Source organism: Micrasema longulum, unplaced genomic scaffold (genome assembly GCF_059751315.1).
Source record: "Micrasema longulum isolate JH-2025_06_02 unplaced genomic scaffold, ASM5975131v1 h1tg000034l, whole genome shotgun sequence".
In the NCBI taxonomy this organism is placed as follows: Eukaryota; Metazoa; Arthropoda; class Insecta; order Trichoptera; family Brachycentridae; genus Micrasema; species Micrasema longulum.
Genome location: NW_028277241.1, coordinates 407,427 through 425,175, shown reverse-complemented (window position 1 = coordinate 425,175; position 17,749 = coordinate 407,427). Strand labels below are relative to the sequence as shown.

Here is a 17,749-nt window from a genome sequence, read left to right as displayed (position 1 = left end):
TCAACACATGCTTGCACATTCCTAAATTGAGATATTTAAAAAATATATATTAACAGCTACGTAAAATTAATCTAGTTCACTAACTACCGGTTGGACACCACTGCTTTAGACCATCTGTAGAATGCGCTTTAGCCCATCCGTTGCCCGATTTAAGAATTAGAATTTAGGACTTTGAGACTTACTTGAGAGAGCACTCGTCCACGTCCGCCTCACAAAGTTCGCCGGAAAAGGTGGGAGAACATTTGCACTGGTACTTGTTGATGCCGTCGAGGCAGGTGGCGCCATTTTGGCAGTGGTTTCCCGGACAGTCGTCGATGTTCTCTTCGCAATCCCTGCCGCGGAAACCTGCAAAAAATTATCAACATTAACGCAAGGAAGATATGTGAATACGTTTTAAAAAAATAAGAATGTTTATAATATCAAACAAACCAATCATCATGACGATTCGCTGCAGGGGTAGGCAGAAAGGATAGAACGCTATCAACAATATTTTGAGTTTGTCCAAATTTTCGTAGACAAGGACTGGATTCAACTCCCTGGGGAGCTGTTTATATTAACATATTACAACAGAGATGAAGAACATTTAAGAGAAGGTAATATAGAAGTCTTGGCATCTACAGGGCTTATGACATGTCAATGGCTGGTTTAAATGGCCACTTTACACACTGTGTAACATTCACCATTCTGCCCATATTTGAACATCTATATTCCTTCAATTCTTTCATCTGTTGATGTTTGTGAAGTAAAAGAGCTGAAACCTTTATTTATGCGGGTGAGATTCATCTAATTAAATTATTTCACCTACATACTAGGCAACGCCTGAAAATGTTATTTTATCAATTTCTATACTTCTTTATGGACCAGGTGGATTTATCAACAATATTTTGAGTTTGTCCAAATTTTCGTAGACAAGGACTGGATATCTTGTTCTTCATCTCTGTTATAATATGTTAAGATAAACAGCTCCCCGGGGATTTTAATCCAGTCCTTGTCTATGAAAATTCGGACAAACTCAAAATATTGTTGATAAATCCACCTGGTCCATGAAGAAGTATAGAAATTGAAAAAAATAAAACAGAATTTATCCATTTTCATTTAATTCAGCAAATCGCTCCCTTGCATGGTATAATATTCATTAATTGGTGTAGATAACTTGTAAGGAAGAAATTAACAAACACAGCTCTTTGATAAACAAAAATCTCATAACATTCAAGTGTAAACACATTTCATCTCAAGGATGGAGGGACAAATTGTTTCCAAGTTCTGTAGGGTTACCACACTTACATGCAAACCGAGAATTATTATACTATTCAATTTTCGTTTCGTAATACAATACTTTTTATGAAAAAATTGGGAGTTGAATCCGGCCTTGTCTACAAACATATGAAAATACACAAAATATTGTTGATAAAACATATTTTATCTTTTTTAAATAAATATATCAAAAATCTAAATTTAGTAAATGGGGTCTATAATTTCAACCGTCCATGCGCTCAGTAGCTGCAAGACTTGTTATCTAACTTCTATTTTTATAAATTTGCTTTTTATTTCGTTTTTTAAAATGTCACTTAAAAACTTCAATGTCAAATAAAATTTTAAAAATAAAAACGTAAATAGGGGCTAGATTTCTTATTGTCCATGCGCTCTGTAGCTGCATGACTTGTTATCTAATTTCTATTTTTATAAATTTACTTTTTATTTCGTTTTTTAAAATGTCAGTTAAACTTCATTGTCAAATATTTTTTTTAAAAATAAAAATGTAAATAGGGGCTAGATTTCTTATTGTCCATGCGCTCTGTGGCTGCAAGACGTGCTGTTATCTAGCTCCTATATATCATAATTGTTATATATCATAATTGAAGACGAGGAACTAGAATCCCAACCGTCCATGCGCTCTGTAGCTGCAAGACGTGCTGGGATTATTATTTATTGTACAGCGCCCTTGAGGTAATTTTCACAAAAATGGAGCTACATAAATTATCCAAACAATATTATTATTATTATTATTATTATTATTATTAAATCAGAATGAGGAGTTCAGTGCTAAATGTTTTGTTAAAAATTAGAGTGTTTAAAAATTGCATTGTGAAGATTCACGAAAATGAATGAAAAAAATAATTAGAATTAACTACTTTGAAACGTCACAGGTTAAGAGGAGCGAATCAATTATGTGTTGTGATGGATTTCCGGTTTCCAAGTAGTCATGTTTAGCGTGTATTGAAGGGTACGGGGTTCTCTTTTTTAATGTCAGAAAAATTCACCGACTTGAACTCGTGACGCCGCGAACTTGATTTTACAATCCGTCGATCTTAATAACTAAATATCTAATAATATATTTCGAGATAAAATGATGACGTGAAAATCATATTGATTAATTTATTATAGGTCCTTTAAAATAAAATAAAAACAGTTTCGGCCATAACGGGTCAAAACCACTCATCCGGGATTCTGGTTCTATTTCACACACAACTGTATTCTTTATCCGTCTGGACAGAGAGAAGAATGTACCGCATATAATCTTAAAGAGGAAACGCGGTCTGAATTTTCTACATACAAACGTATTCCTGTATTTTCTCCCTAGATTATATAGAACAAGAACAATTATTATTTTACACAGCGTAGCTTTATGGTTCTGTTTTTTCGATACGTTATTTCTTATAGGAGCTAGAACCATCCAAAAGGACTTAAAAGCGCACAGTTTTATCTGCCGTTTTGGGGCGTCAGGGGCGAATCGTCGAAATAAGAGATTATGCACAACTTACCATAATATTTGACTTCCGAAAATAATATTTAATAGTGAATATGTTTATAGGAAAATAAATAAAATAATTGTTATTTATTATAAATCACCGTTTATATTTTCATACAAAAAATATCTATAAAGTGCGCCCAGCGCCCAGCCCGTTCTCAGTGAACGATCAAACCAGCCGATTACCTCAGCTTATTCCTCCATACAAAAGACTACACTATATTTTACATCTTTAATTCAAGTCAGCTTTTTTAGAACTAAAACTAGCTAGAAGATTACAAATATTATTTGAAGATTTTCTATTTGGAAACTAGTAGTTCGAACATTATTCCCGAAGGACAATTTTTCTTTGATAGGATACTGTTGACATATTATGTATCACATAGGACATGTGGCGTTCGCGGTGGCCGTTTTTGGCATTATTCCTTTTAAAAGGAATCGGCCAGTGCTCAGTGTTGACAGTTACTGCTGAATGTCATTGTAGTATTTGTTAATAAACTGTTGTAAAAGTATTGTATAAAAATAGTGTACAATAAAGCAACGTATATCGCGTGGTTAATGATAATTGTTTTTCGAGTTGATTTTCACAGAACCACAGAAAATTTTACATGAGAAGGGCGAAAAACTAACAATATTAAACAGTGCCCTATGAACTGAAATGAGGCAGTGCGTTATGGACGAAAATAATGAAATATTACTAATAAGTAGTTAAACCGGAATTTAAAAAAATTGAATGTTTTTTTATGAAAACAACAGAAAAATACCGTATTCTGACGGTTTTTTTTACACAGATAGAGTTTCTTACTATAATATGCCAATGGTATAATATTAAAATATTATTTATCAAGTGATTATACTAACATATTACAACAGAGATGAAGAACATTTAAGAGAAGGTAATATAGAAGTCCAGGCATCTACAGGGCTTATGACCTGTCAATGGCTGGTTTAAGTGGCCACTTTACACACCTAAGTCCTGTAGATGTCTGGACTTCTATATAACCTTCTCTTAAATTTTCTTCATGTCTGTTGTAATATGTTAATAAAAACAGCTCCCCAGGGAGTTAAGTCCAGTCCTTGTCTACAAAAATTTGGACAAATTAAAAATATTGTTAAGTTATAATACAGCCATTTTATTAAGAAAACCTTTTTTTACCAAAAGTGCCGAAAACTACCGTATTCTACCGTATTATACAGTAGAATACGTTTCTTACATTAGTTTTTACTACCAATGGTATACTACCGACCTTACATCTCTAGTTTTGAAACGCATCAAAATGTATTTTGTCCACGGGGTTGCATAAAAACACGCTTTGTCCATATCTATTAATTATTTTTTTAAATAAAATTAGTTCAACTTTTTGTTATTCTTTACTTTTTCCGCGCTATTTCAGCAGTTATACAGTTAAGTTAATAAATATAATAAATATTTATTAATTGAAACACAAAAATTATTTTAACAGTATTATTTATCGCTACATGGTCACCCTGTTAAGCCGCCGCAAGTAACGGGTGTATAAAAAATGGTTCACACGCATCTGGTAGCCAGATACTGCAGACGATGGGGGACCTGACTACGGCGTACATAATAATATTATTGTATACAGTGTGCTCTGGCGACACTATCAACAGCTAAACACAGTACTGGGGCCATTGCCGTATAGTAATATTATACGCGTTATTCCTGTTCTAGCTACATATATTTATATATATGTATACATAGGATTAAGAATAGTCCAGAAGGAGCGTAGAATCATATTTCAATACATCGGACTGTGTCCAAAACCCCCCCCCACTATGCCCCACTTCCGCCGCGCGCATTCGTGATGTCGCCGCGTAATGTTGCACGATGGGAAAAATATAATCATAACACAAATGTAAGGTAAAAAAAAAAAAACCAATCTGTAAATTTCTCTAAAATTTTTTTGTGCACGCGGAAGAATTGATTGACACAACAGAGTAGATAAGTGAAGGGTCATTTAAAAAGAGTAATTAAGTTAATGAACTTTAAACATAATTTATAAAAAAAAAATATTTTACATAAAACGGATATTTTTATATCATGTTAAATAATATTTGATGTTTTAAAGATAATGTCGGTTAAATGTCCACCACGGAGTTGTTTAATCCGAGGTCCAATTTTCATTAGTTCTCTCATTAGATGAGCAAAGTAGGGTAAAAAAAAATACCACCCTGACAACACTAACGAAATTTCCATTTACTTGTCGTGAGATGTGAGAATATTTTTTTTACTCCCGTAATAAGACATGCTGCTTCATTGAAAACAGATTGAAGTTTATCAGTTTGATATTTTGGGAGATTTGCACTGGCGATGTAGCGATGCGGCTAATTGAATAAGGGTACACAGACCCCCGTGGGTTAAACAAGTCGAATCTTGATTTGAGATGCGTTTCTGACAGACGACATGGCATTTACACTAAAAGAGATGGTTAAATTATAAATACGCATGTTATAAGGCACTAAGGCAGAGTACAGTAACAGCATTGACGTCGCCGGAGTTCGAACAAAGGACTCGTTCATACTGTTATACCACCGCGCGACCATGCTGAACGAGGCGGATAATATTCCTACTTAGATAAATATGGAATAACTGTGATTGACAGGCTTGGCTCTCGTGAAATGAATTCTTTTATTGATATACACACAACAAAGGAGATGAAGAGTATCACTTATTGTACCACTGTAAAAAGGATGATATACCAAGTTTATGAGTAAGGCTCAATGTTTTTTGAAAGGGCAGTCGGCGGCCATAACGCGTGGCATCAAAATGACGTGATGCCAACTGCGAGCCGTTTAGTATATGCTCATTTTAAACGCAAAAATTATCAATGAAAACATTTATTTATTTATATATACGCCCAATGGGCATTTTTAAGGACATATTTATACATATTTAATGATTATAAAGGAAACTAGATAGACACGATGGTAGAGTAGACTTGGTGGGAGTGGAAGCGGGAGAGAGGTGTTTATAATTGAATTTGAAGAAGACAACTTGGTATCAAAGAAATCAAGACTGGTATGTTTGTTGGCAGACCTGAAAATTCTAGGCATAGGGGAAAGAAAACCATAGTTAGTTCTATGGTTATCGGTATGAAAGAGTAAGTTTTGTCTGAGGTTTCTAGTTGGGATATTTAATTTTATCGAGCTCAGTAGTTCAGGCACATCTAAGAGTGAGTTGAGAATTTTAAATAGGACTAGAAGGTCGGATTTATTTCGACGGTCTTTGTTACGCATATTGGTCTCTGGATAAGCCCAACCACCAGCCTTTTTTCTTAAAAATCGATGTTGAACTGGTTCAATATTTTTGAAGTGAACATCATATTATGGAGACCAGATAACAGAGGAATACTCTAGGCGCGGGCAAACTAGGGAACAGAAGAGAGTTTTAAGGGTATTGATATTTTTGAAGTCAGTTGTACTTCTGTTAATAAATACAAGGAGTTTTAAGGATTTATTGATAACATGTTCAATATGAATTGTAAAAGAAAGTTTAGTGTCAAGTATAATACCTAAATCTCGTATACTAGACACAGATGATAATATTTCATCGTTCGAAACACGTTTTGAATACATTGATAATTATAATCATAAGAATCGTAAAAATACGCTTTAAATTTATAGTGTATTTTTGGCGAATGTGTGGTAAAACGATGTATGATAGGTGCACAAATGTCGAGATCCGTGAACTGTGTAAGGCTGAGACAAGCATTATCGACAGAATCAAGAAAGGTGTGCTGCGTTGGTTCGGACATGTAGAGCGAATGGACAGCGAAAGAACGGCGTTCCAACAAAGTTATGTCATTTTATATAAGTAAAAACAAGCCTATTATAGTGTGTTTATGATAATTATTCACCAAAAAAGAAGACATTTGTATTTTTTTTTAATGAACAACATCAAATGAAATATTTTTTTATTTAATCAATTTTTCCCATCTCTAACATTTTTGCAAAAAACCTTGTAAAAACGTCGTTAATAATTAGGTTTTTTTTTTTTTTTTTTAGTTTTAAAGCTGATTTTATTGATTTATATGTCAAGCATTGTATTAAAAAAAAATAAGACAATCCAGATACGAATGATTTTTCGTGTATAAATCACTCCTTAGACGTTACTACAAAGTTATGTCGTCACTTTTGCTGACAACTGCCATTCTAATCAAGGTATATTTTAAGGACTATAGTTCAAGACATTCGTTACTCAGTCAATTTAGCATTTCCCGATGCTATTATAAAATAATCACAAATTCACGACGCGAACGCTAATAATGCGATCTAGTTGTGTCCGTGTAATGGATGGTACACAGTACACAGCCAGCGCGGAGGGCGAGGAGCCGAACCGAAGACCGAAGCCTCGGGCGTGGCACGACATCGTCCGACCGACCGTGTGCGTGTGACCGAGCGGTTATGGCGACTCTGGGATCCTCATTCCTCATCTCATAACCGCAAGGCACGGCTGGTACCTGTGTAGATGTACAGGGTGTTTTTTTTACCCTGATACAACTTAAGCGAGGAACGTCAACCCTACGGGAAACGAGGTGAAAAAAGTGTTTTCTTACGCGCGGTGAAAATTAGAGCATTATACGGCAAAGTTTCTTGAAAATGTAGAGGAAAAGAAGCATATTTGGAATACTGATGGTAATTTGGAATACAGCCTTAACTTTTGATAAAAGAGGGACACCTACGGGCAATACTTAAAAATATAACACACTACAGTTACAAGCTCTGATTTCGGTCGATAAAGAAGTCTTCCATTGATTTAGGATAAATACTGACATATTTTGTGAAATTGTTTCTGTCAAAACTTTTTCCGTAAGTTTTTCCACTACCACTACCATCACGCCATTTCTCCGTAGTGGTAGGCGGAGAGAATGGACCGGCACACACGTCTATCCTGGCATACATTCCTAGCTTCTTCCACGTTCATACATCTTGTCATACATGCCCTTCGGTTCTGTCTGCTTTTGACATGACCAGACTTAAGATTTTGGTTTATCTGATAATGCCGCGTCTTCCTTGGTCGTCCCCGTCTCACTTTACCGTTCATTTTCGCCATATATACTTGTTTTACCATTCTTTCGTCGTCCATTCGTTCTACTTGACCAAACCATCTCAGAGACCCTTTCTTAATCTCATCAATTATACTTGACTCAGATTTACACTCTCGCCTGATTTCATCATTCGTAACCCTGTCATACATTGATTTCCCACACATTCGTCTAAGAGATCGCATTTCAACCGCGTTCACTCGGCTTTCATCCTTCCTCTGCCAGTTCCGTGTTTCACTTATATTCATAAGTGTTGGGACTAAAACTCCGTTGTGCACTGCCAGTTTAGCTTCGATTGAGATATTCTTACTAGCAATTACTGTGCTTAGTGCTCCGTTCATTTTGTTGCCCGCATTCACTCTCCTTTAACATCTTTTTCTACTCTTCCATCTCTTGAAAACGTACTTCCCATATACACAAATTCTTCTACTTGTTCGAGACATTCGCTGTTTACATTTATTATGCAGTCAGTAACCTCACTATCCCTTTCAAATACCATCACTTTTGACTTACTTTCGTTCATCGCCAATTCCAGGCATACATCATACATTCTAGAGACTATCTGTTGCAAATAATTCTTGCTGCTTGCTAACAGAACTGCATCATCAGCATACAACAAGCAGCTTACTGAAAAATTATCAATTTTCGCTCCAATACCCATACATTCTATTTCTTCCATACAGTTGTCCATGTACAGATTAAACAACCATGGTGACATTACACATCCCTGTTTCACGCCTTTTGAGATCGCAAACCAAGATGTAAATCCCCCATTAACTCTTACACACGCTGAACTCCTCATAGAGAGACGATACTGCACGAATAAGTTTATTGTTTACTCCATACTTTTCCAACACGCCCCACAATTTCAGTTGATGCCGCCCGTCAATTAATAAATGCGTTTGTAGTGTCTAGAGTCGATTATTGTAATGGTATCTACGCAGGTCTACCAATGAATAAAATGACTCGTCTACAGTCTGTATTGAATGCCGCAGCGAGACTTATTTTTGGAATCTCTAAGTTTAGTCATATCACTCCACTACTTCGGGAATTGCACTGGCTACGTTTTCCACAGAGGGTGGAATATAAACTCTGTTGGCTTATGTATAAGTCACTGCACAACTCTGCTCCGGAATATCTAAGGGAACTCTGCATTCCAGATGAACTAGCTGACAGACGTCTAACGCTTAGATCAGCTACATCTACGTCGAAAGGAAGAGTTATTATACCTCTACGCAAACAGCGCACTAAATTCGGCGAACGTGAATTTGCGGTCGCAGGCCCCACGGCATGGAATGCTCTCCCAGCAGAAGTCCGAAACTGTGAGAGTGAAGTGATGTTTCGGAAGAAACTTAAAACCCACTTGTTCTCTAAATCATTTGAATAAATTCTTAGCATGCGATGACAAAGTACATTATTTTTCTTAAATTAAAAAGTTAAAATTAAATTTATATCTTTATATAATCACTTTGCAAAGCGCCCTTGAGGTATTATATTACGAAAATGGCGCTATATAAGTTATCCATAATACAGTATTACCGATCGAAAGTTTTATCACGACAAAAAAAGCACCCGTTATTGATGAGGCGGTATCCTGTGTCGTTAGCGGTGGTAGATTTTATCTATGTGCTCTATATTATATCGACGATAAACGCTAGAGATCAGTATCGCGAATTTATAACGTTAATTCGATGATCCCTAATAAAAGCGTAATTTTTTATTACTTCGTGACGGAGCGGATGAAGAATACAGTTCTTAAGTCGGCGGGTCGGTACCGCATATTGGAATATGAAACAATACATTCTGACGCTGTCTTAGGTAAAATTATCAGGAACATACAAACCAATGATCACAACATCAGTAGCTCAAATCACAATTAGCTATCGTCGTGCTTAAAAACACGCTAAGCATTTGAGCGATCACAATGAACAATAATGAAGATGCTTTAGTTATAGCAGTCATAAGTCAACGCGTGTGTAATCTCTAAGTCAACGCTCGTGTCGGTTTGTTTTCTGTTTTCCTTGCAAATAAATACAGTTCACTGGCGAAAAATCGGCGTTTACTATAATAAATAATACAATATATTGCTATTATTATAATAATTATTATTATTAATTATAATTTTGACTAAGAATTAAATACTATAAAGAGTATTGCTTTCAATAATGGCTATGAACTAAATTTAATTGACAATATTTTGAATAAAAAACTTAAATTAAACTATAGGAAAAAATACTTATACAGTTCCCAAAATATTTCCAATAAAAATGAGAACTGGCGTAGAATTTTGTACATTAATTCATTTTCTAATAATATAGCACAAATTTTACCTAACAATATTAGGCCAGCTTTTTATACTAATAATGACATAGGTAAAATATTAACAAATTGTAAAGATAAGGATGATAAATTAAATCATTCGGGAATTTATAAATTAAATTGTTTAAATTGCCCAAATTTCTATATTGGAAAAACTTCACGTAAGTTTAAAGTTAGAATCAAAGAACAAATAAGATGTCTGAGTAATAATAATTTTTCAGAATTCGCAAATCATCTTATATCCGAAAACCATGAATTTAATCAAGAAACGTGTGTAGAAATTTTGCATGTCAATAAAAATGGTTTTCGTTTAGATAATTTAGAACGATTATTCACTTAAGATATAATATGGAATCCAATGTACAATGTGCAGATATCACGCATTGAAAATATTCAAAAAAAAATCGTAAAGTTCATGTGTTTCCGGTTGAAACTTGAGTTTAAATCTGACCAGTATATTCATATATGTAAAAAACATCACCTACTGCCTCTGCGAAAACGTCGTGAAATAGCGGATATAATTTATTTACTTAAAATTGCCTCCGGTTCAATTGACTGTCCTGAACTACTTTGCAAACTTTCTATCAATGTTCCTTCCAAAGTTTTAAGAAATAACCCTCTTCTTCACATACCTCTTGTTTCATCTAATTATAGGCAAAATTCATATTTATGGCGAACTTTTAATAATTTTAATGTAATTAATAAATCATTTAACATAGATTTATTTGAAAATAATCTTAATAACGTGCGGCGTTTGCTTTCGAAATAACTCGTAGTATTTTTTTCTTTTCTTTTAAATTTACATTTAATTACTATTCATATTATGTTCGAGAATCTTTTTTAACTTACTGTGATGCTACTTGTGAAAACCTGTAATTGGCTTATTTGTTATTTGTTTTGTTATATAAATATGATATAATTATAGCTGTTAGTTATCCAAATAAATAAAAATAAAATAAAATAAATAAAATAAGATAAATGTTTTACTTTGTTTGAAACCACTATACTTTAAAAAGTGTTCATCAACCGGGTTGTGGTCCCGTGGCTAGTGTCGGATGGATCGAAGGTCCTAGGTTCGCACCCCGCTCTACCACAACTTGATTCCCATTTTCTCAATGTACAAAATATTATTTTCTAATTAATGTAATTTTTTGAGTTATCCATTTTAAAGCTTTTACAAGCTATGTATAATTCATGTGATTTCAGAAAAAAAAAAAATTTTCTACTTTTTTTTTCATTAGAAATTAGTAAAGCCATTAATCAAAAACTTCAAATAATAAATAATTAATCAAATTTAACTTCGAATCCTCTTTTAAAACTATTCCCGTTACGATTTATTTTATCTTCTTTCTCTCTCTTTCTTTCAATTTTCTGTCTCTTTCATACAATATTTTATTATACAAATAGCAACGCGTGTAATTATAAGTTAGTTTAATTCCTGACGATGGGTAGTAACCTCGAAACCGGTCGAAGTGTAATTTAAAAAAAAATTAAGTGGTTTATACAAATTTATAAACAAATAAGTGTAAAATGTCATACCACAAAGTGAAAAATGTTTTTGATAACAATAATACAATATATTGTATTTGCAAAATAGTAAGGAGTATCTAATACAAAAAAGTGAAAATTAAATTACAATTACTATGGCGACTGCTTTTCTTGACATTTGGCTTGCCAACTAAATGCAGTAAATATCGTGATAATAAATAAATAAATAAATAAATATAGCATTTTTGGAATATTTTCCATATTTACACCGGCGAAATTTAAATATATGATTGCACATTGTCGGCCTCGCGGTGTAATGGTCAGCGCGTTTGCCTACCATGCAAGAGGTCTCGGATTCGATTCCCGACATGGTTGATATGAAATATTTGTTTAAAAGGGTGTTTTCACACTAGAATATTTTCATAATCCCTGGACTGGTACCTGAAGCGTAAGACGGATCACCTTACCTTCATGGAACAAAATTGATCTAGATATGCTGCGATAGGTGTACCAATCCAGTGCCCTATGCACCATTACGTGAGGAAAGCGAATGATAATGATGATTGCGCAGCAGGATTACACGTCGCGAAACGTTAATATTTTGACATTTGATATTAAGTGTTCACGGATGTTGCATTGTGATCGCGAATAAGATAAACTACCATGATGAGAAATTGTTATTACGTCGCTTATTAGCACGTCGATAGTTATTTGTGATTGAGCAACAGGATTATCGATGGTGATGGCAGTAGTAGCGTTTTAAAACAAAAAAAAGTCTTATACTTAGTTTCTATAATAAAATCTTATTTTATTTCTAATTCTTAATACTTTATATATTTTTGACACTTGTGAAATAATATTTACACACGTGTTTACCCTCATTTCATTATAACACCCACTCACCCACACACTCACACACTTACACTCACACAAACACACTAGCATGTATTGTACGAGTATTTAATGTATTTCTGTGGATATCTGTCATTGGTTTTATTCTTTGTATATTTTCATCATCATTCCCTTTCCGGTATAGGGCACTGCATTGGTACACCAATCGCGGCGTATCTTGATCATTTTTGTTACATGAAGGTAAGATGATCAGTCTTATGCTTCAGGTGCCAGTCCAAGGACTATGAAATATTCGAGTGTAAAGACACTTTCAAAATATTTATATATTTTTTTTTATTTATTTACAATTTTAAAAAACCCGTTAGGGTTACATTAGAAATTTAATATTGTCTAGTCATTTTATGTCTCGTCTAGTCTAGTTAGTTCAGTCATCATGTGCTTTTTCAGATTAATTTTAAATTTGTCTCCAGTAAAAGTTTTCAAGTAGTAAGGTAGGTCGTTGTAGTGTTTAAGTCCATTATGTAGTATTTTTGACTGTCCTGTGTTTGTCTTTGCTTTTTCAATATGATAGTGTTGTTGTCTGGTGTTATATTTGTGTATGTCAGCATTTTTGACTAATATTATGTCGTCGTCTTGTATGTTTCCCAGTGTTATTTTGTGCACAGTTTTTAAGGTCTCAATTTTAGTCAAGTAGTTTGTGTCAAACTGGTGTGTTTTAATATCAACCATATCGGGAATCGAACCCGAGACCTCTTGCATGGTAGACAAATACACAGACCACTTTGTCGGCCTCGTGGTGTAATGGTATATTTTATTAATTATATTTTTTTTACAGGTATTACTTGTTGATATTCCTAATTAAAAAAGAATATATATCCATATATTTATTTTTTCATTTTGTAACGGCAGTGTAATTCTCCAATAAAATTATGAATAAGAAATGGGATCGGGGCTTAGTGGACTCACCGTCTGGACACTCGCACTCGTAGGACAGCGGTTCGATTCTCCGGCAGGTGCCTCCGTTGGTGCAGGGCGAAGGCTCACAGGGGATGTATTCACTCTCACAGTCCTTCCCCGTGTAGCCCGCCTCGCACATGCATCTGGAAAAACGCACAGAATCACAATATTAATTTCACTGTTTAAAAGGAAACTTTAAGACCATAATCAGAATTCAGAGTACGGAATATTATTTAACAGTCTATATTGAGAACGGTGGTGGTTACACACATAAACAGAGACAAGTACCTAAGCGTCCACCGCAACCACAATACAAGATACTCCAATAGGGATCTGATACTAAGTGAAGGGGTCAACACTGTTCTGGCATCGAGACAACACTATTACGTAGGCAAAAAGGTCTATAACCTTTTGCCAGAATCGTGGAAAGACGGGAGTGTTGTCGAGTTGCGGAAGGTGTTGACCTCGCTCTTTCATGACATTGGTCGTAGGGAGTCAGAAAGGTTGATGCATGCCGCGGATTGGCGATTCTTACTGGATGTCGAAAATAAAATAAAAAATAAGGAATAATTGTAAATATATATTTATTGCCATCTGGCAACCATGAAGTTTCGCATAAATAAATTGTCTATGTTTTTATGAATGAATGTATGTGTATGCGCATGGGTGTGTGTATATATTTACTTTTTTTTTTGCACCACAACAGGCCAGGAGGCCTAATTACAGTGGTGAATTACATCACAGAGCATCCAGGCTTGAGAAAAATCACATTTTAATTTTTGTGTTCTCGCCGGGAATCGAACCCGGAAACTCCCGTGCGTGAGTCAAGCGTCTTGACCACTACACCACGGAGGCCGCCAATAGATGTATATATGTGTATATATGTGCCCATATATGTATATATGTGTATATATGTGTATGTGTATGTATATGTATCAAAATGTGTATACGAATAAGTTTATATTTTATTTGTCTGTGCTCTCTATTAATTTGTTAACTATTATAATATATTAGAATGTAATTGCCTAGCTTGGAACAGGGTATGTACCCACCCTTGTTAGCTGAGCAAAGTGAACATAAAATTGTATTTTGATAAAGAGTGTAAATAAATAAATAAATCAATCAAATAAAAAAATAATTTTTATTAAAAATATTAACAACATTTTGATTTGGTCAAAATTTCAAGGACTGGATTTAACTCCCTGGGAAGCTGTTTATATCGTATGGATGGGTGCGCGTGAATTGATTTGAGGTTAAATGAGAAAGATGGATTACAATTGAAGTTATTTACTGAGTAGATACACACGAGTTAGATCCTTACAATTTTGTACAGAAGGAATTTACAATAGCGAACACTGGCGAGGAGCTGGGGGACGGACGACATGAAATGCCAGAATGGAATGTGCATATTCTTTCGCTGCACGACATTTAATTACTTGTCCGAGCTGACGTTGCGTCGGGCTACGCGTTGCGGGCCAGAACGGTGTTCGACCCTGCCAACTTTACGGCTTGATGGTGATGTCCTCCACAATATTAACATACTACAACAGAGATAAATAACGTTTTAGAAAAGGCGATAAAGAAGTCTAGGCTGGCTTTAGTGGCCAGTTTACTCACTGTGTAACACTCACCATTCTGCCCTTCAAAACAACTTTGCTTTTAACGACATTTTTTTATTTTCTACCGACCGGTTTCAAAGCTACACAAGCTTCTTTATCAAGGTATACTTAACTTATCAATTCTATCGTATTTTTTAAATATTTTTACAGCGATTTCAAAATATTACATCAAGAATACAAATGATAAATAAATTTAAAAAAACAGTTTTCACTTAAAATTTTATTCAAACAAAATGATGGCCATTTTAAATGAACTTCACAATATTATTCGACAATAAATGACCCTCAACTCGCATCCCTTTCTTTCCCACGACGAATCACCGAGAGTAAAAGAGACGGTAAATTATTAAAGTTCGTCCGAATTACTAGGCGGTAAGACCAGTGAAATGGTCTAGTTAGCAAAAAAGCGGAACCGTCAATTTGTAGCTAACCGCATGCCCAGTCAATTACTTTGACCTTTTTAATACTCGGCTCTTTGCTTGACCGAATTGTGGTCGTCGACAGCACACCGTTTATTGAGATGAATTAGAATGTTATTATCCGTCTCAATTTTTTTTCATAGATCTGCGTGGGGGGAAGAGAGATGGCAAATTGAAGAGATTATAAAAGGATTAGGGTTACCGATATTTTTAATGTAATCAAATTTTATGGAACATAAAAAAAGCTTCAGCTTTATTTACTTCACCGAAATATTAATGATAACAATATATCGAGTGCGTCCAAACGCTTGCAGACGAAGACCCCCCATTACGACTTATGGCTTAGACATTTACAGGGCTTATGACCTGTCATTGGCTGGTTTTAGTCATCACTTTACACATTTTAAACATTCACTATTCTGCATATGTTTGAACATCCATTTTCATTCAATTCTTCCATCAGGCAACGCCTGAAGAAAGTATTTGTAAGTTTTTGTGCTTCTTCTCGAATCAGCTGGTTTAATTGACAATATTTTAAGTTTGTCTAAATCTTCGTAGACAATAACTGGATTTAATCCCCTTGGGAGCTATAATATTAATATATTACAACAGAGATTAAGATCATTTTAAAGAAGGGAATATGTAAGTCTAGGCATTTATAGGGCTTATGACGTGTTACACACTGTGTAAATTCACCATTCTGCGTACGTTTGAACATTTATGGTTGGACGCTTTAGTATATACAATTCTGTGGCTTGGGTCTAAAAGGACGAATTTCGTAAATCGTAACATTACAGGAGAGAAATTTTACAGCTATTTTGTGACGTGATAATAAATTGTTAGAAGTTTTTAAAACTATTATCAATAAAAAACAACCACATATGTGCGTGTATATAAATTTGTTGAATGCGTACATTTTTTATTGACGTCAACCCTATGCAAAACGTTGGGAAGAAAATAAATAAAAAAATATATTAAAAAATCAGACCCATTACACCGCAGGGGCGAATCGTCAAAGTAAGCGATTATGCACAGCTTACCATTATATTTGACTTTTAATAATAATAATTTATAGTTACCATGTTTATGGGAAAATAAATAAAGTAATTGTTATTTATTATAAATCACCGTTTATATCTTTCTACAAAAAATATCTATGAAGTGCGCTTAACCCATTCTTACTGAACGATGAAACTAGCCGATTACCTCAGCTTATTCTTCCATACAAAAAAGTACACTGTATTTTTCGTCTTTAACCCAAGTCGGCTTTTTTAGTACTAAAACAAACTTGCAGATTACAAATAATTTTAGAAGATTCTCTATTTGGAAACTAGTATTTCGAACATTATTTCCGAAGGACTATTTTTCTTTGATGGGATACCGTTGACATATTATGTATCACATAGGACAGGTGGCGTTCGCAGTGGCCGTTTTAGGCATTATTCATTTTAAAAGAAATCGGCCAGTGCTCAAGTCTTGACAGTACTGTCAATGACAGATCATAATGGAAATACCTGCGGAATGTCATTGTGGTATTTGTTAATAAACTTTTGTGCAAGTATGGTATTAAAATAGTGTAGAATAAAACTACGTTTATCGCGTGGTTAATAATAATTGTTGTTTGAGTTGATTTTCCCAGAATTACAAAAAAAATGACATTTATAATTACATTACTTACGTGTTATGTAAGTACTTATATGTAGTATAAATTAATGAACATTTTTAATAGATTACCTTTAAAATAAAGCACGGCTCGTCACTGTTACACATAATAAGGAAGTTCACCCCTACGGTAAATTGGATATAAAAAATGTATCCTTACGCGCGGTAAGAATTAGGGCATTAAAATTTAAGGCGAAGTATCTTGTAAATGTACGGAAAAAATAATAAAAATGATTTAAATACAAACTAACTACTTTGCATGACGCCACAAGTCCTTCCGAATCAGCCGATGATAAGAGTTGTGATATGTTTTCGGTTTACGGTAAGTCAACTGACGAATCAGCAGAGCTCATCGTGAAGAAGGCGAAGAGAACTCGAGACGTCGCACGCGAAGTAATTTCAAAAACATTTGTAAAAAAACTTGAAAAAATCACTGATAACACGAAAAAAAGCTGGTTTCGTTTAATAGTCTGTTAACAATAAAAAAATGTGAAAAAACCACTTAATTTCCTCATTATTTATTATTTATTTTGAACCTTGAAATAGGTCACACATAAACATATTCTCGTGTATTCTAGTAATAACTATGTCCATATTCATACTGTGGATAACTTACAA

General features: G+C 34.3%; 1 protein-coding gene across 5 annotated transcripts in view; it reads right to left on the bottom strand.

The window, feature by feature from the left end:
- N (neurogenic locus Notch protein) overlaps positions 1 to 17,749 on the bottom strand; it is a 246,185-nt gene that overhangs the window by 44,293 nt on the left and 184,143 nt on the right. For all 5 annotated transcript variants that reach the window (XM_088224883.1, XM_088224910.1, XM_088224901.1 and 2 more), the window contains exons 5-6: positions 13,441 to 13,574; positions 183 to 345 (exon numbers count right to left, since the gene is read on the bottom strand). In XM_088224883.1, the coding sequence (XP_088081009.1) occupies positions 183 to 345; positions 13,441 to 13,574 (297 nt within the window). The remainder of the gene's footprint in view (positions 1 to 182; positions 346 to 13,440; positions 13,575 to 17,749) is intronic.